This window comes from Dryobates pubescens, chromosome 23 (assembly GCF_014839835.1).
Source record: "Dryobates pubescens isolate bDryPub1 chromosome 23, bDryPub1.pri, whole genome shotgun sequence".
NCBI classification, from domain to species: domain Eukaryota; kingdom Metazoa; phylum Chordata; class Aves; order Piciformes; family Picidae; genus Dryobates; species Dryobates pubescens.
The window spans coordinates 11,421,483-11,445,359 of NC_071634.1; the positions used below are offsets into that span (position 1 = coordinate 11,421,483).

General features: G+C 39.5%; 1 protein-coding gene across 2 annotated transcripts in view; it reads left to right on the forward strand.

The window, feature by feature from the left end:
- The window catches only part of STX18 (syntaxin 18), a 47,581-nt gene that overhangs the window by 11,582 nt on the left and 12,122 nt on the right, over nt 1-23,877 (forward strand). For both annotated transcript variants that reach the window (XM_054172418.1, XM_054172419.1), the window contains exons 2-6: nt 13,929-13,996; nt 18,195-18,310; nt 19,517-19,594; nt 19,697-19,763; nt 22,664-22,779. In XM_054172418.1, coding sequence (XP_054028393.1) covers nt 13,929-13,996; nt 18,195-18,310; nt 19,517-19,594; nt 19,697-19,763; nt 22,664-22,779 — 445 coding nt within the window. The remainder of the gene's footprint in view (nt 1-13,928; nt 13,997-18,194; nt 18,311-19,516; nt 19,595-19,696; nt 19,764-22,663; nt 22,780-23,877) is intronic.

Below are 23,877 nucleotides of genomic sequence, written 5' to 3' on the forward strand. Positions count from 1 at the left end.
GTTCCGAAAATGCAATATGGAAATATATCAAGTTCTTTTCATAATTGTAATTGAAAAGCAAAATTTGTAATAGTAGATGATGAGGAAACATAGTAGTTCTTGGTACATAACATTAGTCTGTTTTTTTAATTTCAGAAAAGGAGGACTGTCATGCACTCAAGAAGTCAGGAAATCAGGGCTCAATTTCAGTCCTTCATCAAAATACTATTTACAAAAGCACTGAGAACTTCTTGTTTCCTTCCTTCCTTAACTCCACATCAGGAGCTAGGACAACCTTTCAGTTGTTGCTAATGATGAATGTTGCAATCTCTTGTACAATCATATTTGTTTTACTAGATTTATCAAAGAAGGGAGGACCGTACGCTGTGTAAAAACAGTGGGCACTTCTTAGCACCGTAATAAGAAATAGACACTACACCTGGAAATGCTGATGAAGTTAATGTTACCATTCAGCGTACCACCAGAGTTTGTAATTGGAAGTAAGGATGGCTGATAGAAATATCTGAACTTATAATTTATGTAACAAAATTGTGCTACATCTAGGATGCCAAATTGGTCACTTGTGCTCCATTTCATTTTATAGAGCTTCAGTGTTGCAAAGAGCTTCAGAAAGAAAAGCTAGATTCAGTGGGTTCTGAGAGTAAACTAATGCAGTGCATTTAATGTGTAGTTACTTGAATCGAGAAGCCCAGATTTTACACTGTATTTAGTCTGATCTAGATAATTTTAGTCCTAAGGTGTAGTGGCATGCCTCCTCTTCACCCCAGCTGCAACGGCCAGTAACAGTCACAAGAGCGACACCTGCTACAACAGACAAATTGGGCTACAGCAAAAAATAGAAAAATTACTTTCTGTAGGCTCTCTTGAGAGTTTTTCATGTCCTTGTCCACTCTGTCCTGGGTGAGGATTGGTTGATACAATTCCACCTCTTTGCTCATCAGCAAGAGGACTTCGTTTTGCGACTGTTGGAAGAAACTACCCAACTTCTTGCAGGGGGTCACATACAACCAATCCTGCCCAAGAGCTTTTCTGCTTGGTGTGTAGCACACATTTTGTATTTGTAATGGAAGAGAAACCCAATCAGCACTATTATTTAAAAAAAAAAAAAAAGCACACAACTTTATTTTTTCCCAGCTTCATGGAAAGGTACATTTTAAAAGGGAAAACATTTGTGCTCTGTGCCTCAGTGGATATTTTTGTGTTGACTGTTTTCAAACCAGATTCCTGAAATTGGCTCTTACAATTGTATCCACATCCTCTGAGCTCTAAACCAGGTGGTGAGCATGTGACTTTTATCTGCTTCTGTTCCAGTAAATGAATTTAATTTTCCTTTTAGGATCATTTTTTAAATCTAAAGGGAACATTAACTATATTATCATTCCTCTGGATTTGACTTTGACAAAAAGTTAATGGCTCTTCAGCAGTCACCCCATTTTCTCCTGTTTCATTTTAAAGGAATAGCTTTCTTTTGCCTTCATTTGTTACTTCCAACTCTTACCTTTTTTTGACAACATGTGCATTTGTTTCTGGCTCTGTTGTATTTCTGTTGAATTCTTGTTCTCACAATTTTAGTGTCACTTTTTTTTTTACTCATGGTATTTTCTCCACTTGATTCCTTTCCTGCACATGCTTACCATCAAAAACCTATCACTATACTAAGGTGTGGACTCCTATGAATTTGAGGCTTTGTACAGATAGACATAATGTTCTCAGAATTGGGCAGAGAAGTAGCCTGTTGCAGTAAACAGGTGAGTTAGGTAGGAGATGGGAACAGATTTATATGGTCAAGTGTCTTGTGTGGCCTTGCAAAGTTCCCTTCATTGTCTCATCTTTCACATTTATATTACAGGCCAAGCTTTCTTACATCCACGTGAGCTTTGAGTTTGCCTGAGTCTCCTAGATCAAGCTCCTTTACAGACTGGGGTGAGAGAAGGAGACCAGAAGCTTACATCTTTCATAGAATGATTCATACAAGGGTCTGTGTTGGAAAGGACCATGAAGATCATCTGGTTCCAACTGCCATGGGCAGGCACACCTTCCACTAGACCAGGTTGCTCAAAGCCCCACCCAGCCTGGTCCTGAGCACCTCCAGGGAGGGGGTATCCACAACCTCTCTGGGCAGCCTGGTATCTCCTGTGTTAGCACTGGGTAGGATGATCCCTATTCACATGCCCTATATTACAAAGTTGCTTAGCTCACCCCAATCATATCCAAGTTTCTTTTCAGCTGCCTAATAATAATAATATTGCAAGAGCAAGCATCAGTTTGGAATAGTACACTCTGGGCCCTCAATGTGTGCTATTTTTTTTAGCCGTGTTGACATATGAAAATGTTTCCCAGTTTGTGTGGGGTTTTGTTTGGGTTGGTTTGGGTTTTTTGTCCTCTTCTATTCCCAAACTTTTTGATATGAAAAGCTCATAGCACTTTTGTGTGCTGTGCTCTTACTTGCCTCACAGTGTCATAACAGTTTCTCGTGATTGCTTTTATCATTAAAAAATGTTTCTTGCGTTTAACTTCAGCTTCTTTAATCTGAAAAGCCTTCTTGACATTTTTCCTTCCTGATTGACATCTGTCTTGAGTAAAAATTAAAATGTGCAGAAATTTAGATGCTTTGTTCAAATTGGTTAAGTGAGTGTGATTAAGCTGTAAGATTTTACTTGATGGGCCACTTTTTACGACAGCACACAAAGCTGTCTGCTGAATTAAAAAAAAAAAAAAAAAACAAAACCAGAAATCCAACTTTCATTTGTAATGGTGGTGTTCTGATTTCCATTAAATAAATTGTGCTTTACTCTATTTTGTTTCAGCTCAAGATTAATTTCTATGGTTACCGAAGATATAAATCTCTCGATTGCTTTTAAAAGGGATCGTTTATTCAGAGCTGGGTTGACAGCCTTTCCTTAAGAGAAGCTATTACTTAATTTTATTTTTCTAAGTTTAAATGCTTAAAAAATATTTGTAATGGTACCCCAAAGGCATCATAAAAATGTAAAAATAATTATGCCCCAAATTTACCAAAATTACAGGAAATGGACATTTAAAAAATAGTACTGAGATCCGTGGCTGAGAAGAAGTGAGAAAGGAAAAGGGCCTTCCTTCACAACTCAAATTCTTGTCAGGAGGTTCTGCTTGCAGTGATTAAAAATACACTTTTGAATTGTCAGCATGACTCAGATCTGAAAGAATGGCATTGATTTTTTCCTTTTAATTACAGCTGAGGTTTACTGCTCTCAGATTCTGCAAGCACTTTTTGGGGAGAGATTTCTGTGTGACTATCAATTAGAATTTTTCAAGTTGAAATTATTCTCCCCTTAATTGAGGGGTGACCATTTTTTTCATAGGCCAAACCAGTTGGCAGATACTCCTAGGTAGATCACAAGTAAACCAGAGGATAAATGCTGGGGTTCAGGGACACTTTTTCATGCCACATCATACATTCATTACCTTGGGAAGCTAGTGGTCATTTGGTAGTTCACTTAAGTGCTCTGAAAGAGGGCGTTCTTCTCAAATCTTACAGCTGGACTTTGGCTGCATCAGAAGATTCTTGAGTGGGGACACATTAAGGTGCCTTTATTCTCAGCAATGCTTTTAAGTTGCCTTTATTCTCAGCAATGCTTTTAAGCCAGCCAGTGCTCTGATACAGAATCATAGAATCAGTAAAGTTGGAAGAGACCTCAAAGATCATCAAGTCCAACCTGTCACCCGAGACCTCATGACTGCTAAACCATAGCACCAAGTGCCATGTCCAGTCCCCTCTTGAACACCTGCAGGGATGGTGACTCCACCACCTCCCTGGGCAGCACATTCCAAGGGCTAACAACTCTCTCTGGGAAGAACTTTCTCCTCACCTCCAGCCTAAACTTACCCAGGTGCAGTTTGAGACTGTGTCCTCTTGTTCTGGTGCTGATTGCCTGGGAGAAGAGACCAAACCCTGCCAGCTACAACCTCCCTTCAGGTAGTTGTAGACACCAAAGAGGTCTCCCCTGAACCTCCTCTTCTCCAGGCTAAACAACCCCAGCTCCCTCAGCCTCTCCTCATAGGGCTTGTGCTCAAGGCCTTCTAGCCCTTTTCTGTAGAGTTAAAAGCCTGTGATGCTTTGCCTTAATGACCATTTTATAGGACACTTCCATTACTTAGGGACAGAGTGGAGGGAATGGGATAATATTAACAGGCTGGATTTCAGACTGATTCTGTTAGCACCTCTCTGTGGTCCAAAAGTTGTTAAAAGGATTTTTTTTTTTAAATGCTATTGTTTTCCTCACAACTGTGCTGTTACAAGGAGTAGTGGAGAAAAGGGTTTTTTGCATCTACTTCCTTAGTACTGTAACAGTAGCTTGCTCAGGAAAGACAACATAGCAATCCATGTGAAGTGGGGCGGCAGGGAAGAGATCTGTGTTCAGATGTACCAAAGCTGTACATAGCCTTTATCAGTGCATCATTCTCCATCAGCCATGGAAAGACTTAGAGTGACCAGGGCCCAGTAAGTTCCTAACATAAAAGGCAGCTGATCAAGGTTTTGGGAATTCCTGTTATATCTAAGAATCCATTGTCTGATACCATTAAAGCACATGGGTGAAAAAATCTTAATGTGTACAGAATTGGCTTCTTTCTGGTATATTTATTTGCTTTTGTGCCTGATCTACACATGTCCTTTAAATAAAGAATCATAAACATCTCATTCCAACTGGGTGTTTCGTTGGTCCTGTCCAGTGTTTTAATGGAGGAGTCACTTTCTTGGCATAAATGCTAGGGCAAGTACTAAGGTAATGTTTCATCTGCATGATACAAATGCAGGTGTTGAAATACAATAAAAGGGGTTTTGTGCTAAGAACACATTGTGCCCATGATGAAAATCCAGAAAAACACTAGCAAAACAGAATGGTGCTTGTGCCCCTGGGTTGTGTTTGACAGAGTGGCAGGATTTTGTGACACACAGTGCTGTGTCATTTTGCGTTGCACCACTGTGTAGGTGTATTCCTGTACATGCACCCCAAAAACGGTGAAACTGTGAATGAAAAGGGCCTGGCAGAGAAACGTGGGACTGCAGTGTGTGGGAGGGAGAGAGGAAGGCTGCATTTCAGCTGTGGCTTCAGCAGAGAGCACGTTGGCACAGGCTGAGCTGCTCTGGTGCTCATGATGGCTTCTGCTGAAGCCGAGTCAGTTTAGTCCCAAAGGGAAGTGCTTGCGGATGTAACTCACTGAATTGCGCTGCAAAAACTTGCATCCTGAATTTTGGGATGATGGTCAGGCAGAGTAACCTTTATTAACTGTGTTTCTGTTAAAAGAGACTGGAAATCTCTTTATATTGCAAAAGATCTTTGAGTCAAGAAAAGGTAGTACTAAATGACTTCAGACTGTGAGAACAAGGGACAAGAAAAGTATCTCTTAAAGAAAGGCATAAGCAGAGTTGAGTGCAGTTACTGAAAGGTTGTAAATGGAGCATTTGAACAGCAATGGTGAAGGCCAATTACTGCAAATTCGTGTTTTGACCACTTCACTTTTATCTCCCAACCAAAACATTCCCCACAGTTGTTGTGGGGGTTTATATTTTAGTCAGTGAGGTTTTGGATGATTGTGTGAAAATATAAACGTTAAAGAAAGTTATGATTAGAGTTGGACAATGAACAAGAGAAAGGGAAATAGTAGCTTTTATTAACATCAGATGTTGCCTTTTTTTCCCTTTTTAAATTTTATGTTATTATTGAAAGTATTTGTTTCCACAGGGAAAAAATGAGGACTGGTTACTAAAAACAATTAGCATGAAATTACATTGTGGAAATCTTACTGTTAGTTTATTCTGGAGGGCCACCTCATGTTCCTGTTCACTCTCCACAGACCCATTTACAGAAACACATCTCAATATTCTGAATCCAAATTGTGTGTTCCCACACGACCAAGAAAACAGTGACAAAATTAACAGAGACCTCTTTATCTTTAAATCCTACATGTATTGCAGGTCTCTGGTTCAGGAGTGAAATTCAGTGTTTATAAATACTTATCCTATAAAATAAGACCTTTTGTCCCCCCTGCATTTATAAATGTCTGAGGTATACAAAGTGCTGAAATGTTTTTAAGAATATACAATATACTTTAGGATGGAATGGGCTGTCCAGGGAGGTGGTTGAGGCCCCGTCCCTGGAGGTGTCTTAAGACCAGGCTGGATGAGGCTCTGGCCAGCCTGATCTAGTGTGGGGTGTCCCTGCCCATGGCAGGGGGGTTGGAACTAGATGATCCTTGTGGTCCCTTCCAACCCTGACTGATGCTATGATAATTTCCATCTTAAAAAGTTCAGTGGCTTCAATATAATTTTTCTATGCATTCATTTTGAGTTTGTTGTAGGTACCCTACACACTTCTAAAGCATACAGCAACCTCATCCCTAAATAACACACCAGTAAAACATCACCCACTGATAATATACTGGGTGCTTGCAGTCTTTGTTTTGGTCAGTGGGCACCTGGAGCTTTCAAGCTCTTAGCTCTTTGTTTTACTTTTATTAAAAGAGTCTTGAACAAAAAGTGGTTTGCTGTTGTATTACAAAATTCCCAAAATCATCTTGTCATCATGCACTTGACCAAATCTTACACCAGCTCTGGATGATCTTTCAAGTATGGTAAGATGAAATGTGAGGCTTTTAGGCTTACAGCGAGTTACTTACTACCAACTTTCCCTCTTTGTGTGATAAATAGTGAATAAAAAAAATCAAAATTACGAAGTGGCTATCTAAGGTGCACCTCAGAGGGCAGATATTTCCAATGTGACCTGACAGTAGCCAAAATCAATGTGTGACAGTTTGCAAACCAGAGGCAGTATTTACAATTACATGATAAGGAAATCAAGAATTAAAAAAACAAACAACCAACCAAAAAATACTTCCTCTTATTTTTTCTTTCTTCTGCAAGACTGTGCTTTTTTCTTTATTTTTCTTTTTCTTCCCCAATTTGCTGTTAGGCTGCTCCAGTCCAGGTGTCTGGAAATTTGCTTTGCTTCTTCCTGCAGTTTAGAGCTTTCTTAATGGCTTTATTAATGATCACCAAATATTGCCTGAGATAGTTTGCAGGTTGTCTCTTCCACTCTCTCACAATGGCTGATGCACACTTCTGCAGTGATTCCTTCAAATTTTACTTTGCTTTTGCAAAAAAAACCCCAAACAACCACAAAACCAAAAAAAAACCAGTCACCACAAAACCAAAAATGCAAACAAGCAAAAAAACTCAACGAAAAAGTCCCAAACAAAGCCCAGAAACCAAACCAACAAAAAACCTCCAAACAGCCCAACACTTTGACATTACAAAAGCACTGACAATATGACACATTCTAGTTTAAAACGATTTTGAAAAGCTTTGTACCATCTTTACCATGAAGACTCAGAATTCCTCAGACTTTATTTTTGTGCTTTTAAATCCTGTTACTTCCATATTGAATGTTCTTAAGCCCTGGACCACACACTTTATTAATCCACCACCTCCATTCTTGGTGATGTTAATTTCTTTGCTCTCAATGCAAGACTACTAATAAAATGCAATTAGAATGTTTCCCTGCCTGTTTCTGTTGCTGTAATTTATATGCTGATGTAAAGCAGAAACTGAACAAAGTCACAATTTTCCTGAGATTAGGGTAGCCAGGCTGGCTGTCTCCTTGCCTCCTGCTACCCACTTCAGGAATCAGGCCACCCCTATGCCACAGTTTAGAGATTATTTGCTCTCTTGGGTGTCAGATTACGAGAGCAATTGATCTGCGTGACCTACTTGAGAAACTTTCACGTTTGCTGGGGAAACCTAAACCAAATGTATCCCCTCAAGAGACAAATCAACTGCAAACTGGCCAGTTGACGTTCGGAGGCAGCAGTCAGTGCTCCTCTGGAATGACTTGTGGTAGGACAGCACCACCTCATGGCCGACCACCTCGTCACCAGCCAAACCCTTTTAACTAAGCTTTTCCCACTATAAAATTCAGCTCTGAAGCTTCGGCTCTGAATGTAATCTTCGGCTTATTTTAACTGTGTGATCTTTGTTGCATATCACTGTATTAGGGGATGATAAAATTTCGTCCTTGTAAAGCTGCAGTTTTTGAAACACAGACTCCAGGCAGCAGTATTTTAAACGCAAAACTGGCTGTTCTCAGGCAACATCCCGCAGGAGCCTGCATGCATTCAGTGGGCTGATAGTGCTTAAAATATAACAGAAAGGAAGCTGTGTGGCACCTACCTTTCATCTGCTGCGTTTTTAAAAAGTAAGATAGTTCATAGTGGAAAACTTCCCCATCGTAGTAATTTCTACCTCAAAACTCTTATAACTAGTCTTTCCCAACTGTGATAGGTAAGAGCCCAAGCTCTTAATGCAAGAATTTATTTATTATAAATTTGAGTTCTCTTTATATTTTCCTTTCTATTTGGGTTTTTTTGTTTTATGCCCTTACACCTGCATCTTCTGCTAGTACTGAGACTGGGGGGTGGGAGGGGCTGGGTTTTGTTACTGGGTTTGTGTGTGGTTTTGGTTGGTTGGTTTTGGTTTGGGGGTTTTCTTTGTTTGGAAACATGCAGTCCCTGTACATCAGTTAATGTCTTCCTGAAATTCTTCATTTCTTCTGAAATATGCAGTTGGGTATGTCTGGGGTTGACTGGAACTGAAAACATGATAGGCCTTTAGCTATTAATATTAAAACAGTGTTAAGTTTTCTGCTTTTGGCAGCAGATTGCAAAATGTAGTCACCTTTTTGTGAATCTGTGGATGGAATTATTTAGATAATGCAGTTGAAGATCAGGGGATTTGAACACACTGAAAAGTTTATTTTTGTGGTTTATAATACACTTCCATCAGCAGCGCTTGCCAGTACTGCTGAATCAACAGTAAATGCCACATCTCTCACTCCTTTTGCAAGAGCCTTTCTATCATGTCTTAAAGTAGCAGTGGCAGCGTAGCAGTTTTATGTGGTAAGAAGTAGCTGCTCATTGTTCTGATGGAGGAGTAAACTTGATAAAGCCCTAGGTTTGTTCAGTGAAAATGACTATTCAGCGCCGTTGACTTCTCCCTACAATCTGTCACGGGAGCCTACTCCAATCATTTGAATAGTAAACAATGCTGCTGCTCCTTGCAGTGGGTTTAAACGTATGCAAATTGGAACCTACTGTTTCATGAGTGATCAATTCTTTGTGGGGAGTGGAAAGAGATGTTGTGTATATTGCTAAGATACTGGAGGAAGCGTAGTCGGTGCATTTGCTCTGAAGTACACGCATCCTTTGAAGATGATGCTTCCTCTTTCTCTGATTTAAAAATATATCCTGCCCTGAAATCATAAGAAAAATCTTGAATAGAGGAACAACTACTATTTCCAGTGAAGGCCCTGAGTATAAATAGAGCTGTGCAAACCACCTGTGGTAGCAGATGGCAGCCATTCACAGCTTCCTTTTGTGTTGGACCTGCATTATCTGCAATATTTACTTTAATGTTTTAATAGGAGTTGTTTAACAAAACCTACAGTGACAATAAACCACGGGTACAGGCATCACACAGGTAGTTAAAAAAAATTGGCTTCCTTGTAAAGTGCAAACTGGAACCTACAGCAACTTTAAAAAAGGTTGCAGAGTGTTTTGAATTGTGTGACTTTGACACTTTTGTTGACACCCAGCAGAAAACTGCTTCAGCCTTGAGAATAATGTGTATTTTATTGATCAGAGCTACACTTGGGAGTTTTTAAATAACACCTTGGGTCCCCAGATTGAGTTCCTGACCTTAGGAGGTTATCACATTAAGTTTCTTCAGTCATAACTAAATATACCTCCTCTGATGGTAGATGGTGCTTTTAGGAAGTTCCCAACTGGTGCAGTCCAGCTTCTGCCCTTCCTTGTGCTGAAGCAGGTTTTTGTGGAGCTGAAACAAAATAAATGGATTCTTTGTATTTGATCACTATTGACCTCCATTTCCAGAAGAACTTTTTTAAGAAGTCATTTTGATGTTTGGTATTGATCCTAAAGGTAGTGCCACTTTGAATGGGAAGAGAAGAGGAAGAGCCTGGAGTTCTCTAAGTGGTCTTTGTGTCAGAAAGTACCCAACCCTCCATATTCTGTTAGTGAACAGAAGGGAGAGAATTTATTTTCGGAATAGTTTAACTGATGTTGGCAGTAGTGGATGGATAGGTGGATTTAAGTGATTCTCATAGTTAGTCACATCTGGAGTTCAGTAGTGTTCTTCCCCATAAGTTTAGCCCTGATGTTAATGCAAGAGTGCTGCAGTTGTGAATGACATTTCTCTAAGCCCTCCTATCCTTTCAGGGCAAAAAGGTAATAATTTCATTATTTGAAGGAGAGGCTTCAGATTTTCAGAGGAGGAGGAAGGTGATTTCCAGAAGCCAAAAATGGGAACCATGACAAGAGGCCAAAGCTCAGATTTGTTTATGCTTCATTTTCAAATCTATCCTTTTGTTGGCTGCATCAACTGGTGGTATAATTGTTCTGAAAACAGGAGTATTCAGCAAATAGGAAGTTGCAGTTATGATGGATGGGTAAATGGGGTGGAAAAACATGGATATGCTGAAATGCAAATGGAGTTAAAAATTGTTCTAGGTCTACTTGAAAGGTTAATGAGAGAAGGTACAAAAATTTAACCCAGAGGCAGTAAAAATCAGGGGGATATAGAGAGGTTGGCCAAGAAAACTGTTGCAGGAGGGAAGACTTTGTAGAGAGAAAGCCATATTTGGCAAAATTTACTGAGTTAGCTAATGGTATTAAACCTCCCCAAAGTTAAAATATTGCTTAGCTATGTAAATAAAAAGAGAATTAGCAAAAAAAAGTGGATTTGTCATGCAACTGGAGAATAAGTTAAGAGTAGTTTAGGCATGGTCCCTAGGCTAAATTAATCAGGGACAAAGCCACAGACCAAGCAGGCTTTTAAAAGCAAGATACCTACAGGGAACCAGAGCATGGAATTGGGAATTTGTACAAAATCTCAGAACTTTATTGCAGTCTAATTGTGGTTTTCAGATAATCTCTGGGTTGAGTTCAGACACTGTGGATTTGAAAAATTCCAGATTCTGAAGGCACCTATTCTCAATGAAAATACATTGAACCAAAGATGATACTGTGTGATCAGAGCAAAGCAAATTTAATGCCTCTAATTATGTCTGTGGAGGAAAACTGATAATAGCTTGACCCAGAAATGGTCCAGGATTCAGAAAAGATTTTAAGGGGAAAAGGATAAGTAGAAAGTCAGATGCAATGCAGTATAATTTGCTCTGTTACTAAAAATGCCCAATCAACTAGATACTTAATCTGCTTTTCCTTCATTAGGATGATCTGGTGTCCGATGGTAAAGTGTCTGGTAAAGTGCCAATTGGAAGTCTAGAGGAGATTAGCAGAGAAAAGGCCAGCTGAGTAAGATGAATAAGCAGGAGCAATGCTTCCATGCTGAAAGAAGTGTTGGGCTGAAGAGAGGCATGGTTATATTTTGCAGTCCCCAAAATAAGAACAATACTAGATAAGGCTTTAAAATCAATCCCAGAGTAAGATGGATCAGTAAAGCATAATGATGAGGGAATGTGAGAGGGAGAAGCCTGGTACATTACAGCAAGTCCTGAATGATTCTGGGGTCTGGAGTTGTGAGGAGAAGAAATTAAGCAGTAGGATACCTATTTAGAGACAGGAACAAAGAATATACTTGAAACTAAGCAATGAAAATAGTGGGAGAAAGGGTATCTACACTGAGTTACAAACACCACTGAATGCCCTTCTGTTAAATTGCCTTGGAAAAGGATGGATACAAACTGGAGCAAATGTAAAGCTTGTGGGTCAGGCAACTTCAGAACTGCCTTGTGAGAAGGAATGAAAAGCTTGAGGTCTTTTTTCCCTGAGGCCACAGAAGTTAGAGGTAGATAGGCTTATTGGCAGTAAACTCAAACACATGCAAGCAGAAATTTTAAAGGAATGGATAGTTTTGAAGCAAGAACAGTTTAATGGTTCTTATTCATTATAAGAGCACTGGGATTCTAATAAAGCCATTCACTTGGAACAGGGAAATACTTTATTACCTTTAGGCTGGAGCTTGATAACTTGGTAAAGAGTGTATGGTGTGCCTCTGATAACCCAAAAGTAATTGCAGGTTCATGACCCTGGAGATATCTTTGGGATTTATATTTGTATGACCAGGGATCTTTTGTGTCTGCAGAAGATTAAAGCATTGTACCACAACCCCCTTTTTTTGCCCCAATAAATAAAATTCACATTCCCTTTAATGCTAGTGAGACCACCTTTTTTGTTGTAAAAATGGCTGAATTTTGTTGATACAGCAATGATAAACTGAATTCAAAACTCTGCCAGTAGTACACAGTAAGGAAAGGCAAAAGAGAAATAGCAGTGCAGGATCACAGAAGATGCTGTTAGAATTTGAGGGAAAGTAGAACAAGAAGTTTCACTTCTGATGCAAATCTTGGGAACCAAGAGCTTGATGTGAGTATGGGCATAATGGTGTCATTCTAAATTCATGAAAATAGCTTCACAAATGAAGGAGAGGCAAAGTGGGGTCAGTGCAATTCAAACACACGATGACAATTTTAGCCTAAATAGAATGCTCTTTGTGACTAGATGAATTAATTACTGTAAGACAGTGTTCTTGCTTGTCATTCTGATTCTTTCTGCTTGTTAATCACTCCTAAATTGTAGCTATTGCAGCAATATCAAGATTTGTTACTTATAAAATGTTGCTAGTCTGTTTTGTAAGTTTAGTGTTTGGCTCACATATTAATGTAAGTGTCTTGAAATGTGTTTCTCTGTTTTACATTTCTACTTTGCCTTCTGTAGTCCTTTCTTTCTGCTTATTAAATACCATTGTTCTACTGAAACACTATCTGACCATTTAAAATGTTTTGCTTTCATAGGCAAACTTTATTTACCTATTCAGCAGATTTCCTGACTGACCAAGTCTGAGCTGAAAGAGATTGCTGTGCAAAAAAAATAAGTGTTGCAGTGGCAATGAGAAGGAACATCTGCACAATGGTTTAGCTTACTCTTTGTGCCTCATTGATCTTGTAGTGATTTCAGCATTTCCTTTCTTGCTGCACATGATGGTGCTAACATGCTTTAGGAAACTTAGAGTCTGCTGGAGGTACAAACAGAACTGGTTGTTGTGAACGGGATGGAAGTTCCCATGCATGGAAAACTTTAAACATGAACACTGGGAAAACTCTTATCTAACATGATGAGTTGTAGTAAAAATGAAATAGCAAATAATAATAGGGCAATGCATGCATATTTATTTGCACAAGGAAACACTTGGGTTTAGGTATAAAAAAAAATCACCCTGGTCTCACTGAGTACATTTTCCTTCCCTCTTTTTTCCAAATAGCTGCTGATCTTAGAAGATTAATTCCTTCTGTTATTTATTTCAATTTATCCAATCTTTTCTCTGTTCTTTTTTGTTTGTTTAATTGCAAGGAACAGTTGCATGAAAATTGGATTTAAGACTTGAACAGCTTCTGATGCTCCTCCTGCCTAGATACACTGAGGAAATCATCTACTTTGATTGTAAACTAAACCAACTAGCATTTTGTCAAATTCCTTGCATGCCTTCTTAGACTGAATTATTAAGGAATATTTAAGAATATGCTTTAGAGAGATTCCCCTTGCCCCTCCCCTCTGAAGATATACACCACTAATGTATATATTGCTCCCCCTCCTCTTCCTCTCCATCAAGTTTCCTTCAAGACCTGCCAAGAAAGTCATCCTGGCAATCTCCTCATTTCCATGGCCAATTAGACTAGATTTCTGGAGTTCCTTCATTTTCTGAAATAAGCAGCATCCTAGGCTACACCAAAAATTGTTCTGTGATTAGAGTCATAAAATTTCACAAATTCATGTGTGAAGGGTGAAATACTGAGCTTTCGAACATAAAAATAACCAGTTATTTGACTGAAGTTTAATTCTGATTTCTCTTTATTTAGATTTCTCACATTGGAAAGCTGAAAGATTTTCTTCTGCAACACAGAAAGGATTACATTAATGCTTACAGGTAACTGCACTGTGTTTTAAATGTTTGTTTTCAGAGTCATAAAGTGAACTGCTCAAAAATCTATAGGCATAATGACTTAAAATCAAAACAGAGATGATGGGGTGAACTCTTCTTAAAGATGCCAATGAACTTCTGCCAAGTGAAGTTTCCACTTCAATGCCATCAAGTTGGTTTTGAGGTGACTAAGCTGGATCATCGTGGCAATGCCCTTTGGAGGTTCCCATTCCATGATTCCAGGTTCAAATGAAATAGTGTAGCTTTCTCTTTTAAAGGATCCTCTGAAACCTCCCAATGTCCTGTGCTGTGTTTCTCTAGTTCCTCAACATAAACTGCAGTATTGCATGGGGTGAGGCAGCCGTGTCTCATAACCCTGGCCAAAGCTAAGCTGGTGCTGCAGTCATGCTAGAAGAAGTGCAGTCCAAAGTGATAGTGGGTTGAAGACAAAGGCCCAAGGCAGTTTAATACTCTTCTCCAAAAGGCTTCAGAAGTTCCCCACCAGGGGAAGATAACAGGAATGGATGAGCCATCTGCTGATCTGTAGGCTTGGTCCACACTGGAGGAACAGTCTTCCTGAGAAACGAGTCATAGGCCTGAAAGGCTATGTCACAATAAGAGCAATGTTATCCAGTCAGTAGTATCAAAAATGGGCACCTAAGTAAATTGCCAGAGGACTTCTGGCACCTTTGTCTCCCTGAGATTTTTTTAAACCAGTATTTTGTTGTTTCAACAAGATTTTTGGCACATTTTGTAAGCGTAAGGCCCTGAGAGCTATTTGTAGTCAGTGGCAGTGAAAATGAGCTTGGAGCTATGGGTGGCAGTTCTGTCTGCAAGGTGTGCAAGGAACTGCTTTTCAAGCAGTGAGCAGCTGTATGTTATGACTAGCTCTCTGCTTTTCAATTCCTCTTGGAATGGGTCATAAACAACACTAGGTGGAGCTCCCAATTTAATACAGGAATAACTGAGTTTACTGTGATGAAAGCTTCATGTGAATGCACTGGCTGAGAAACTAAATTACTGCAGTAAAAGCAAACAGCAAATAGTGGTTAAATTTTGGGTATGTACTCCTTGTATTTTACTGACACTATTGTGCAAAAAAAAAAAAATAAAGGAGTAAAAATAATGGTTTCTAAAAGTCTTTAACATTCCTTCCATAAACTTTCTTTTAAACAGTTACCACAGATAACTCTCAGTGGGGTTTTTTTCTTCTTTTTTTAACCTCCCCACACCTCAGGTATTAACTGAGAAAAAAAAAGAAGTAATTTCCTTTATTAATCCATGAAATAATCCTCCAACTCTTATCTGTGATTGCAGTTGACCCTGTCCTTAATGATGAAACTTAAAATAGATGAGACTGTCAAATTCCATACTAGGTTGCTTGTGCAGTTTTACTTTGTGAATGCAAAGTGGACCACAGATAGGACCCATGCTGTCAGTCTCAGCAAATGCCCCACTTGTTCAAGTCAACAGTTTTAGTAACTTTTCAATGCCTAAGCTATGAGTTGAATCTTAAAACAATTTAATATTAAAAGGTTGTGCTGGAATTTATGTAGGAGGTTTAATTTTGTTCATGAAATTTAATGACTTTGTATTCTGTTGGTCTGGCCCTTCTATTTTTTTTCCCCCCCCACCAACTATAGCACAATGGTGAAATTCAGCTTTTGAGTTACCAAGTCAAGTTACTGTAAGCTTTTCAAACTTCAGAATGTGTTACATCCAGGCTCTTAATTGCTTCTTTGACCTTACTTTAGTAGGCTATAAATTCTTTAATAATGGAGCTTTTATTTTTGGCATACATAAAATATTCTGCTACAGAGAGGATGTCTTTAATTCAATTTTAGAGGAAGATCTTTAGCAATGAGAAAGACAACTAGAAGAAGGGTTAATTGAAACTAAGGCCCTGACCCATTTTACCAAACTTCAAATATTTCACTGACTTACCTAAATTGAGTCCAAAAAGCTGAAGAATTAGTAATTGCTTATTCACCTTCTTTCTTCTTGGTATGACTGTTAGCTCTAAAGTAGTTTAATGGCAAAACACATAAAACCAATGATGCAGTGGTCTGGCCTTGCTGACTTACAGCCCATTGCACATTTAGCCTCTCCTGTTTACCTGGATTCAATTGCTTTCTCTTTCACCTCGATTTTCAGCTTTTTTGGTTTGCATCTTGCCTGTTTTATCCTGCCTACCAGGTTTCACTCCTCAGGATAGAACTTCTGAAAGCTTTAACTGTACTAGAGATGTGGTTTCATCTTCCACTGACAGCAGGAGTTAGGATAGAAAGAAGGTTTAAACTGGTCTGTTTTTTTATCTCTGCATTTACCACCATGAAACATAACCACAGAAGATGCACTCTTTTTCTGCCTGTTCTTTATGAAATTTGACTCATGATTCATGAGAAGTGGTTCTCACTTTCCAACCCGCCCCTCTTCCTGAAGGCTTCCTGTACAGAGCTGATTGATCAGTGAATGCATTTTCCAGCTATGCTCTATTGCCTTTCCCCCTATGCTTTCCTTCCTTACTTCTGAAAATCAGCAGTGAGGGGGACAAAATGGTCTGTAAATGGGGCACAAAAGCAGAGATTTATTGAAACGGGCCTCCAGGTAAAAACAGTGTCATTAGCATAAAATCATTATGACTAAACAGCTCCTGCTCCACCACCACCATTTTTGCACCTATCCCAGAGCCAAGGGCAAGACCCTCACCAGCCAAGATACCACACAGAGGAGCTCAGCCCCAGTAAGGAGGCCCAGCCAGCACCCGTGAATGATACTGGAGGGAATATCAACATTGTTCCTAGCTAACCGGGGGGCCACCAGGCCCCCCGGCCTTTGTTGTCACCACCACCATCACCCAGTGTGCACCAGGGGCACTCACCAGATATGAGAGGAGGATCCTCCAGCCCAGATGGGCTCAGCTTAGGGCTTCTGCCCTGCCTGGTGGGGATTAAAAAGGGGAGTGGGTGGGGAGGACCAAGTGGCCACACCTGGGGTGGGAGGAGACTCCAACAGAGCCCAGGTGCTCTGGGTTTTGAGGGGAAAAAGGCGGGAAAATGGGGCAGGTGAGAGACTTTTGAGGTGCCAGGTAATGACAGGACTAGGGGGAATGGAAAAAATATTAGAAATGGGTAGATTCAGATTGGATGATAGGAAGGAGTTCTTCCCCATGAGGGTGGTGAGGCACTGGAACAGGTTGCCTGGAACAGGTTGCCCAGGGAGGTGGTAGAAGCTTCATCCCTGGGAGTTTTTATGGCCAGGCTGGATGTGGCTGTGAGCAACCTGATCTAGTGTGAGGGACCCTGCCCATGATTGGAACTGGATGATCCTTGAGGTCCTCTCCAACCCCAACAATTCTATGGTTCTAAAACAATTTTGCAGTTTAGGCTGGGTGTTAGGAAGAAATTCTTCACAGAAAGAGAGACTGACCATTGGAATGGACTGCCCAGGGTGGTGGTCGAGTCACCATCCCTGGAAATATTTAAAATAGGACTGGATGAGGCAGTGAGTGCCATGGTTTAGTTGATTAGATGGTGTTGGGTGATAGGTTGGACTTGATGATCTTGAAGGTCTTTTCCAACCAGGTTAATTCTGTGATTCTGTGGAAGACTTATTTACAGAGGAGCACATACAGAGGAGCTCCTCGTTCAACCCCCTCTCCAGCTGTTTTTATTTCTTGTCATTTGACTTAAAACTTGGGAGTTGTATTGGTAATAATAGTGAAAACTTGGAAAAGGGATAAATCATAAAAACACTGAGCAAGTAGTAAAGACTATGGGTGACTCAAGTCCTTAGTGATTACACTTACTAAGGGAGGGAATAGTAACTTTATGTAGCATCCCTTTTACTTAACATTCAAGCCTTGCCTTAAAGAGTAGGAACTTAAATAATTTAAATTGTTTTCCTACCAAGGGTTAAACATATTTTCTAGTTGCACATTGTCCTTCTCTGCTAGGTATTTGCTTATGCCCAAGATGATAGCATACATAGATTTATATAAATCTTTTACTAGCCAAAAAAAATGTTTTAAATTATGTTATCAGTGATGGGCTTTGTACTTTTTAACTTCCTTTTCTGTGGAAACCAATGTTGCAGAAAAGCTTCTGTGGAGATAGTGATTGAGAAGGTCTAAAATGTGTACTTGTAAATAATTTTTTTTTTAATGTTGGGGATTTCTTAAGTGACAGTTTGTCTTGTTTCTCAGCCATATTATGTCTGAGTATGTGAGGATGACAGATACAGAGCGTGACCAGATAGATCAAGATGCTCAGATATTTATGAGGACGTGTGCTGACGCCATTCATCAGTTGAGAACAGAAGGTAAATTGAGCAGCTCTTAAATGCTTTTTCTTACTTATTGATTTTGATTGATAAAGGTTTATTGTTGATAAAACCTCAAACAATGTTGAATATTGGCTGGTGAATCTGAAAAGCTTTTGGAAAGAATGGTGAAAACTCATTGCCTTTTTGTTTGCATCTGTGTAATCCCTCTGGCTGATTAGTACTGTACTTAACCTTTGTCGACTGTACATGTGGATGTAATCCCCATAATTAGGGGTGCCCTGCCTCCTGCCAGGGGGAGAAGAAGGATAAAAAATTTAAAGGCATAGCCTAAAACTAGCAGAACCTTCTTTAATGTTAGTGGAAGGAGAAGGCAGGGCATAACATTTTATTGTTTAAATACAGCAATTAGCAAGTGTAAAAAAGATAGACTTAAATATTTGCTACTTGAACAGTACATTAAGACTGGAGCACAGAGGCCTGAACCAAAGCTCACTAATTTAAATGGTTGTCTCTTCCTACCTTGTCCACCTGCAAGGTTTTACAAATATGATCTTTTCAAGTTTGAATAACTATAACTTTAACAGAATTGTGGTAAAGGAACAGTGTTTTTGAGAACTTGAGTATGGGATCATACTGTATCTTACGGCAGTTGTAGAGAAAGCTTCTGCTTTGCCATTCTTCAGGTTGACTAGCTCTATCTGTGTGTTTTATCAATGTACCAAAGATTTTCATCAGCTTTGAAATGCTGTCTAAACATAGTTGTAGCATTATTCAGAATCACTGAAAAATCATGCATGCAGAAGAGCTACCTAGTAACAAAATAAGAAACTTTAATATATGTGAATTAAAAGAAAGCTCGACACGCTAAATCCCAAAGGTTTCCACATAGTATATACACTGTTCAATATTTTAAGCAAGTTAAATCTCTTGCTCTGTTTTACTGTGCTGAGCTTGGTGGTGTCTGTTCTTGTTTAGAAATTTAGTTGACACAATATGACTCAGTGGGATGTATAACAAATCAATAACATAAATGTTGTATGACACGAGTTGTTTCCAGCTTGTGGTTTGTTGTGATGATTCGGTGTTGTACAGAACCTACATTCAAATACAGCTATGTTTAAAATGCATTACATCTGTAAAATGCTAATAGGCTCTGGAATTTAACTTGCATATCAACTGAAAATGCAAACTTTGTGCAGCTGAGTAAAAAGTTTGTGTAATATGTTTCTGTTTGTATTTCAGCACACAAGGGTGTCCAGTCCACTCAGGTAAAGGAGCATAGAACAGCTGTCTTGGACTTCATTGAAGATTACTTAAAAAGTACTTAGTATTTATTGAATGGTTAAAAATGACTGATTGTATATTCCAAGAAACAAATCATGCTCTTCTCACCTGAATTGTGTTTCTTGCTGTCCTGAACAGGAGTGTGTAAGCTGTATTCTGAACAAAGAGCCATCCGAGTTAAGCGGGTGATAGATAAGAAGAGACTGTGAGTAGTGGCAAAACCCCAGCTGAACTGTGCCTTTCCTTTGTAGAACATTCAACCAAACTGCTACTCATGTTTAGATTCTAGGGAGATACTTTTAATGGAAATCTGTAGTTGGATGAGCAACTTCTGCTGTCAGCAGGTGCATTCCAGGGCTCTTTTACACTTCTGGCATGTGAAATTACTCCTGTACAGGGCAGGGTGCCAGCACAGTGCTGTACTCCTCATTTTTGCTAATCACCAAATCAGGTAAATGTGGGTTAATAAAACTACTAGGCTTCTACAAATGCAACCAAATATTTTTGAGTGTCCCACTACGTAATATTCTGCAGAAACTAAAAGTCCTTCCTACTGGTAATATGTCTCAAAGAAATATCTCCCCTGTGAAATCCAGATTCAAGATTTCTCAGACTAAATAGAGAAAACAGCTCAACTCAATGTGCTCTAAAGATGGAACAGTGAAAGAGCTATTTCAGAAGTTAAGAGTACCACTTAAATAGAGCAATGAGGCATTAGACAATCACCTAGATGATGCAGTCCTTTTATATGATACTAGAGGATACCTCTACCTCTTTCTATGGATATAAGAATTAGAGAACAGATGTTGACCAGGTGGACACTCTGTGCATTGCAGCTGTGATGTAATGGCTAAATTGTCATTTAAATTAAAATGCAATTTAAATGAATCACAGGGCATAAACAAATCTTATGATGACTTGCAGAGAAATGGTCTTTTTTCATATGCCTGCACCTAGCTGCTTTGTAATTTCCCTGAGGATTTCAGCAGACACTGGATGTGATTATATGTTCCATCACCTCAGTGTACTCGGCATTCTTTCAGTAGTGCAGCTCAGGCATTTTGTTCATTTTTAATTGACAACTTTGTACATTAGCATACTCTGCAAAGTGAGCACAAGAGAATGAAGGACTGTAGAAGTTAAATTCACCCTAATGCAGCTCTTCTTTATTGCAATGTAGTCAACTGAAAATGTGCCTATCAGACAATACTGAAAGGTTTGCAGTAGAAATGTGCTTCTTCACGTTTCCTTCTATGTAGATAAACATCCTAAGCTCTTCTACAAGTTGCTTGTTATAATTTTCTCATATAAGTTGCCTTTATGTATTAGTTCACATTTTTTTGATGGGAAAAACTTCTGCCAATTTGCAAAGGGCTGGTTCCCCAGAATGAAAGGCTGAGAAATAGTAACACAAGCAGCTTTTTCTGGAAAGGTGCTTGGTTGTGATTCAGGTTTCATGTTTATTGCTATTCAAACCTGCATTTCATTGCAATTTAAAACTTCTTTTTCCATTACATTATCTTCTGAATTATGCATGCAATTATTCAAATCGACCTGATACTTTTATGATGTGGGGAACTGGTGTTTTATTAGTAGCAAAACTATTATTTGAATTGCATGGAGATCCAGAGAAGTCTTTGTTGTTTTTTTTTTTCTTTCTTTCTCATTATTAGGCAAATTTGGGACTTGAGAGGGAGGAGATGAGAGAAGAAGGGTTCTTTTTTTGTAAAATCACTAAAAGCCCAGTACTTGCAGAGTTTTTACAACTAAGAAAGGTTCTCTCTTACTCTTTTTTTCTTCTTTAAATTACATAGTCCCTCGATGGTGACTAATTCATCATACTCTGTCTTTCTCAGAATTTTCTAATTATGGGTTAGAATTTGGACACAATATAAAGGAGGAAAGGAACACAAAATGCAACACATTCTGGTAGGCAGCAGGGGAAGATTGCAGATCATAATGAGATTAACTGTTGATTGTATTTAAGAGAGGAGGAAGTGATGAAGGTGGCACAGCAGGTGATTCAGCACGTTGATTTTTATTTTTTACATTGTTCTTTAGCTTCTTTAACAGTGGAATTTGTAGGCATTTAACTGTCTGTCAAGAAGCAGTTGCAGAATTCAGTTTAGAAAACAAGAAACCACAGAACTTTACTGGGAAAAAAAAAATATGTCACCATTACTCAATTTAAGAAGGACATTGAGACTCTTGAACGTGTCCAGAGAAGGGCAACGAGGCTGGGGAGAGGCCTTGAGCACAGCCCTGTGAGGAGAGGCTGAGGGAGCTGGGGTTGCTTAGCCTGGAGAAGAGGAGGCTCAGGGGAGACCTTATTGCTATCTACAACTACCTGAAGGGAGGTTGTAGCCAGAAGGGGATTGGTCTCTTCTCCCAGGCAACCAGCACCAGAACAAGAGGACACAGTCTCAGACTGTCCCAGGGGAAGTTTAGGCTGGAGGTGAGGAGAAAGTTCTTCACAGAGAGAGTAATTGGCCATTGGAATGTGCTGCCCAGGGAGGTGGTGGAGTCACCATCCCTGGAAGTGTTCAAGAGGGGACTGGACGTGGCACTTGGTGCCATGGTTTAGTAGTCATGAGGTCTTGGGTGACAGGTTGGACTTGATGATCTTTGAGGTCTTTTCCAACCTTATTGATTCTATGATAGTTGTAAACTCATTATCATCTCTGAATATGCTTCTCCTCTTTTGTATTGCCTTTGTTTTAAAATTACACTACAGGGATTTAAATGTAGTAGCTATCTAGTGGTGGAATATATATAAAGTGCTGGCTAGTGGTGCTAGAAAGAATTTTCATTATGACCAAAATGTCAGTTTGGGTTTTTTTAAAACACATGTATTGTAATAGACTGGATTTTTGAAAGGGAGTTTAATTCAGTATCTCTGCTTCTATGCAGTAGAGTTCTCAGCCCTGAACATTGGAATGCTATCCATGCTTTCTTGGCCTTTGTAGTACATATGTCAGTGGAAGTACATTTTGTGTCTTGACTTGGAAATCTTCAACATGAAGTCAGCAAGAGTTAACAACGAGTTAACTGGTTGTCCCTGGTTTAGACAAATTCAACTGTGTAATGTAAACCTTCTGCTTCTAGGTCAAGACTCGAACCTGAGCAGAGCAACGTGTCCAAAACCCCTTTTTCTTCTGATAAACCCTCACAGAATCCTTTGGATGATTCTGAAGAAAAACTTTCTGCTGAGGAGAACAAAGGTAGGAATAAAACACAGCTATATTTCACTTTCTGTGGCAAGGCCTGTCAGACAGTTCAATAGTATTTTCTTCACGTTACAAGGGACTGTTCCTGTGACTTGCACCTTTTCTATTTTCATCTTGCCTGAGTTGTCAGGCTTTTGTGAAGTACATTGTGAGACTGAGGAAGCAAAATCTCAAAACTTCTTCAGTTGTTTATTTCAAGCAGTTAAAAAAGTCTTATGCCAGCTAAAAAAGGCTTATGCCTTGGTGGATTCTTCATCCTCTCCATGAACTCTGTGTGAACTCTGTCCTTTTAATGTATTTTTATCAGTGTCCATCAGCTTGCATATCTGCTGAGATCTGGCTGATTTTTTTCCACTTTCCTTTTACTCCTGGCAAGAAGTTGGAAAGTAGTTTTAACAGCTTTCTGGGAACATTTTCTAGTTTGTAGCTAAGCACAGAGGCCCTGAGTTGGGCAATTCTACTGTAACAATTCAAAGGCAGAATGTGCTCATAAAGGGAATGGCCAGATCCATTCCACCAGTTTTGTGCATGGTGTTCTCCACAGCATTGAGTTGCCCCACTGGAAGGACTACATCTCATCTTTCAGTGGGCAAGGAGGTAACCAGAGATCCAGAGCAATATCTCTGCCCCTGGGATCATTTTGACCAGTGCTGTTCTTAACAGGACTTGAGAACATTGCTTCTGATTCCTTGTTGGCTAGCTTTTGAGGCTGGGGCATTTAAGTCTCTTCTCTTCAGTCTGTCCTGGGACATGTCCTTTAGCAGAGCTCAGTTGCAGAGTGTCTTTCACCCTAACACCACTGTGCAGATGTCAGGTTTCATACCCAAAGAGAAATCTTTTGTCATTCTGGAGTTGCTTTCTCTGGCCTGAATTCTGCTTGTGCTGTCTGGAGGAGTCCAAAGAACTCTGTGATATAGTGTGACATTTCTGATTTAGGTTTTGCTGTTTGAGAGAAACACTAGGCTAATGCATCAAGACAGAAAATATGCACTGCATGGTCATGTTATGCTGAGAATTAGTTATTGTTTCTTGGTGATTTTTCCTGGAAGAGTAAAGTTCCTGTGGCTGGCAGCTCTAGGGCCATGGATTCAT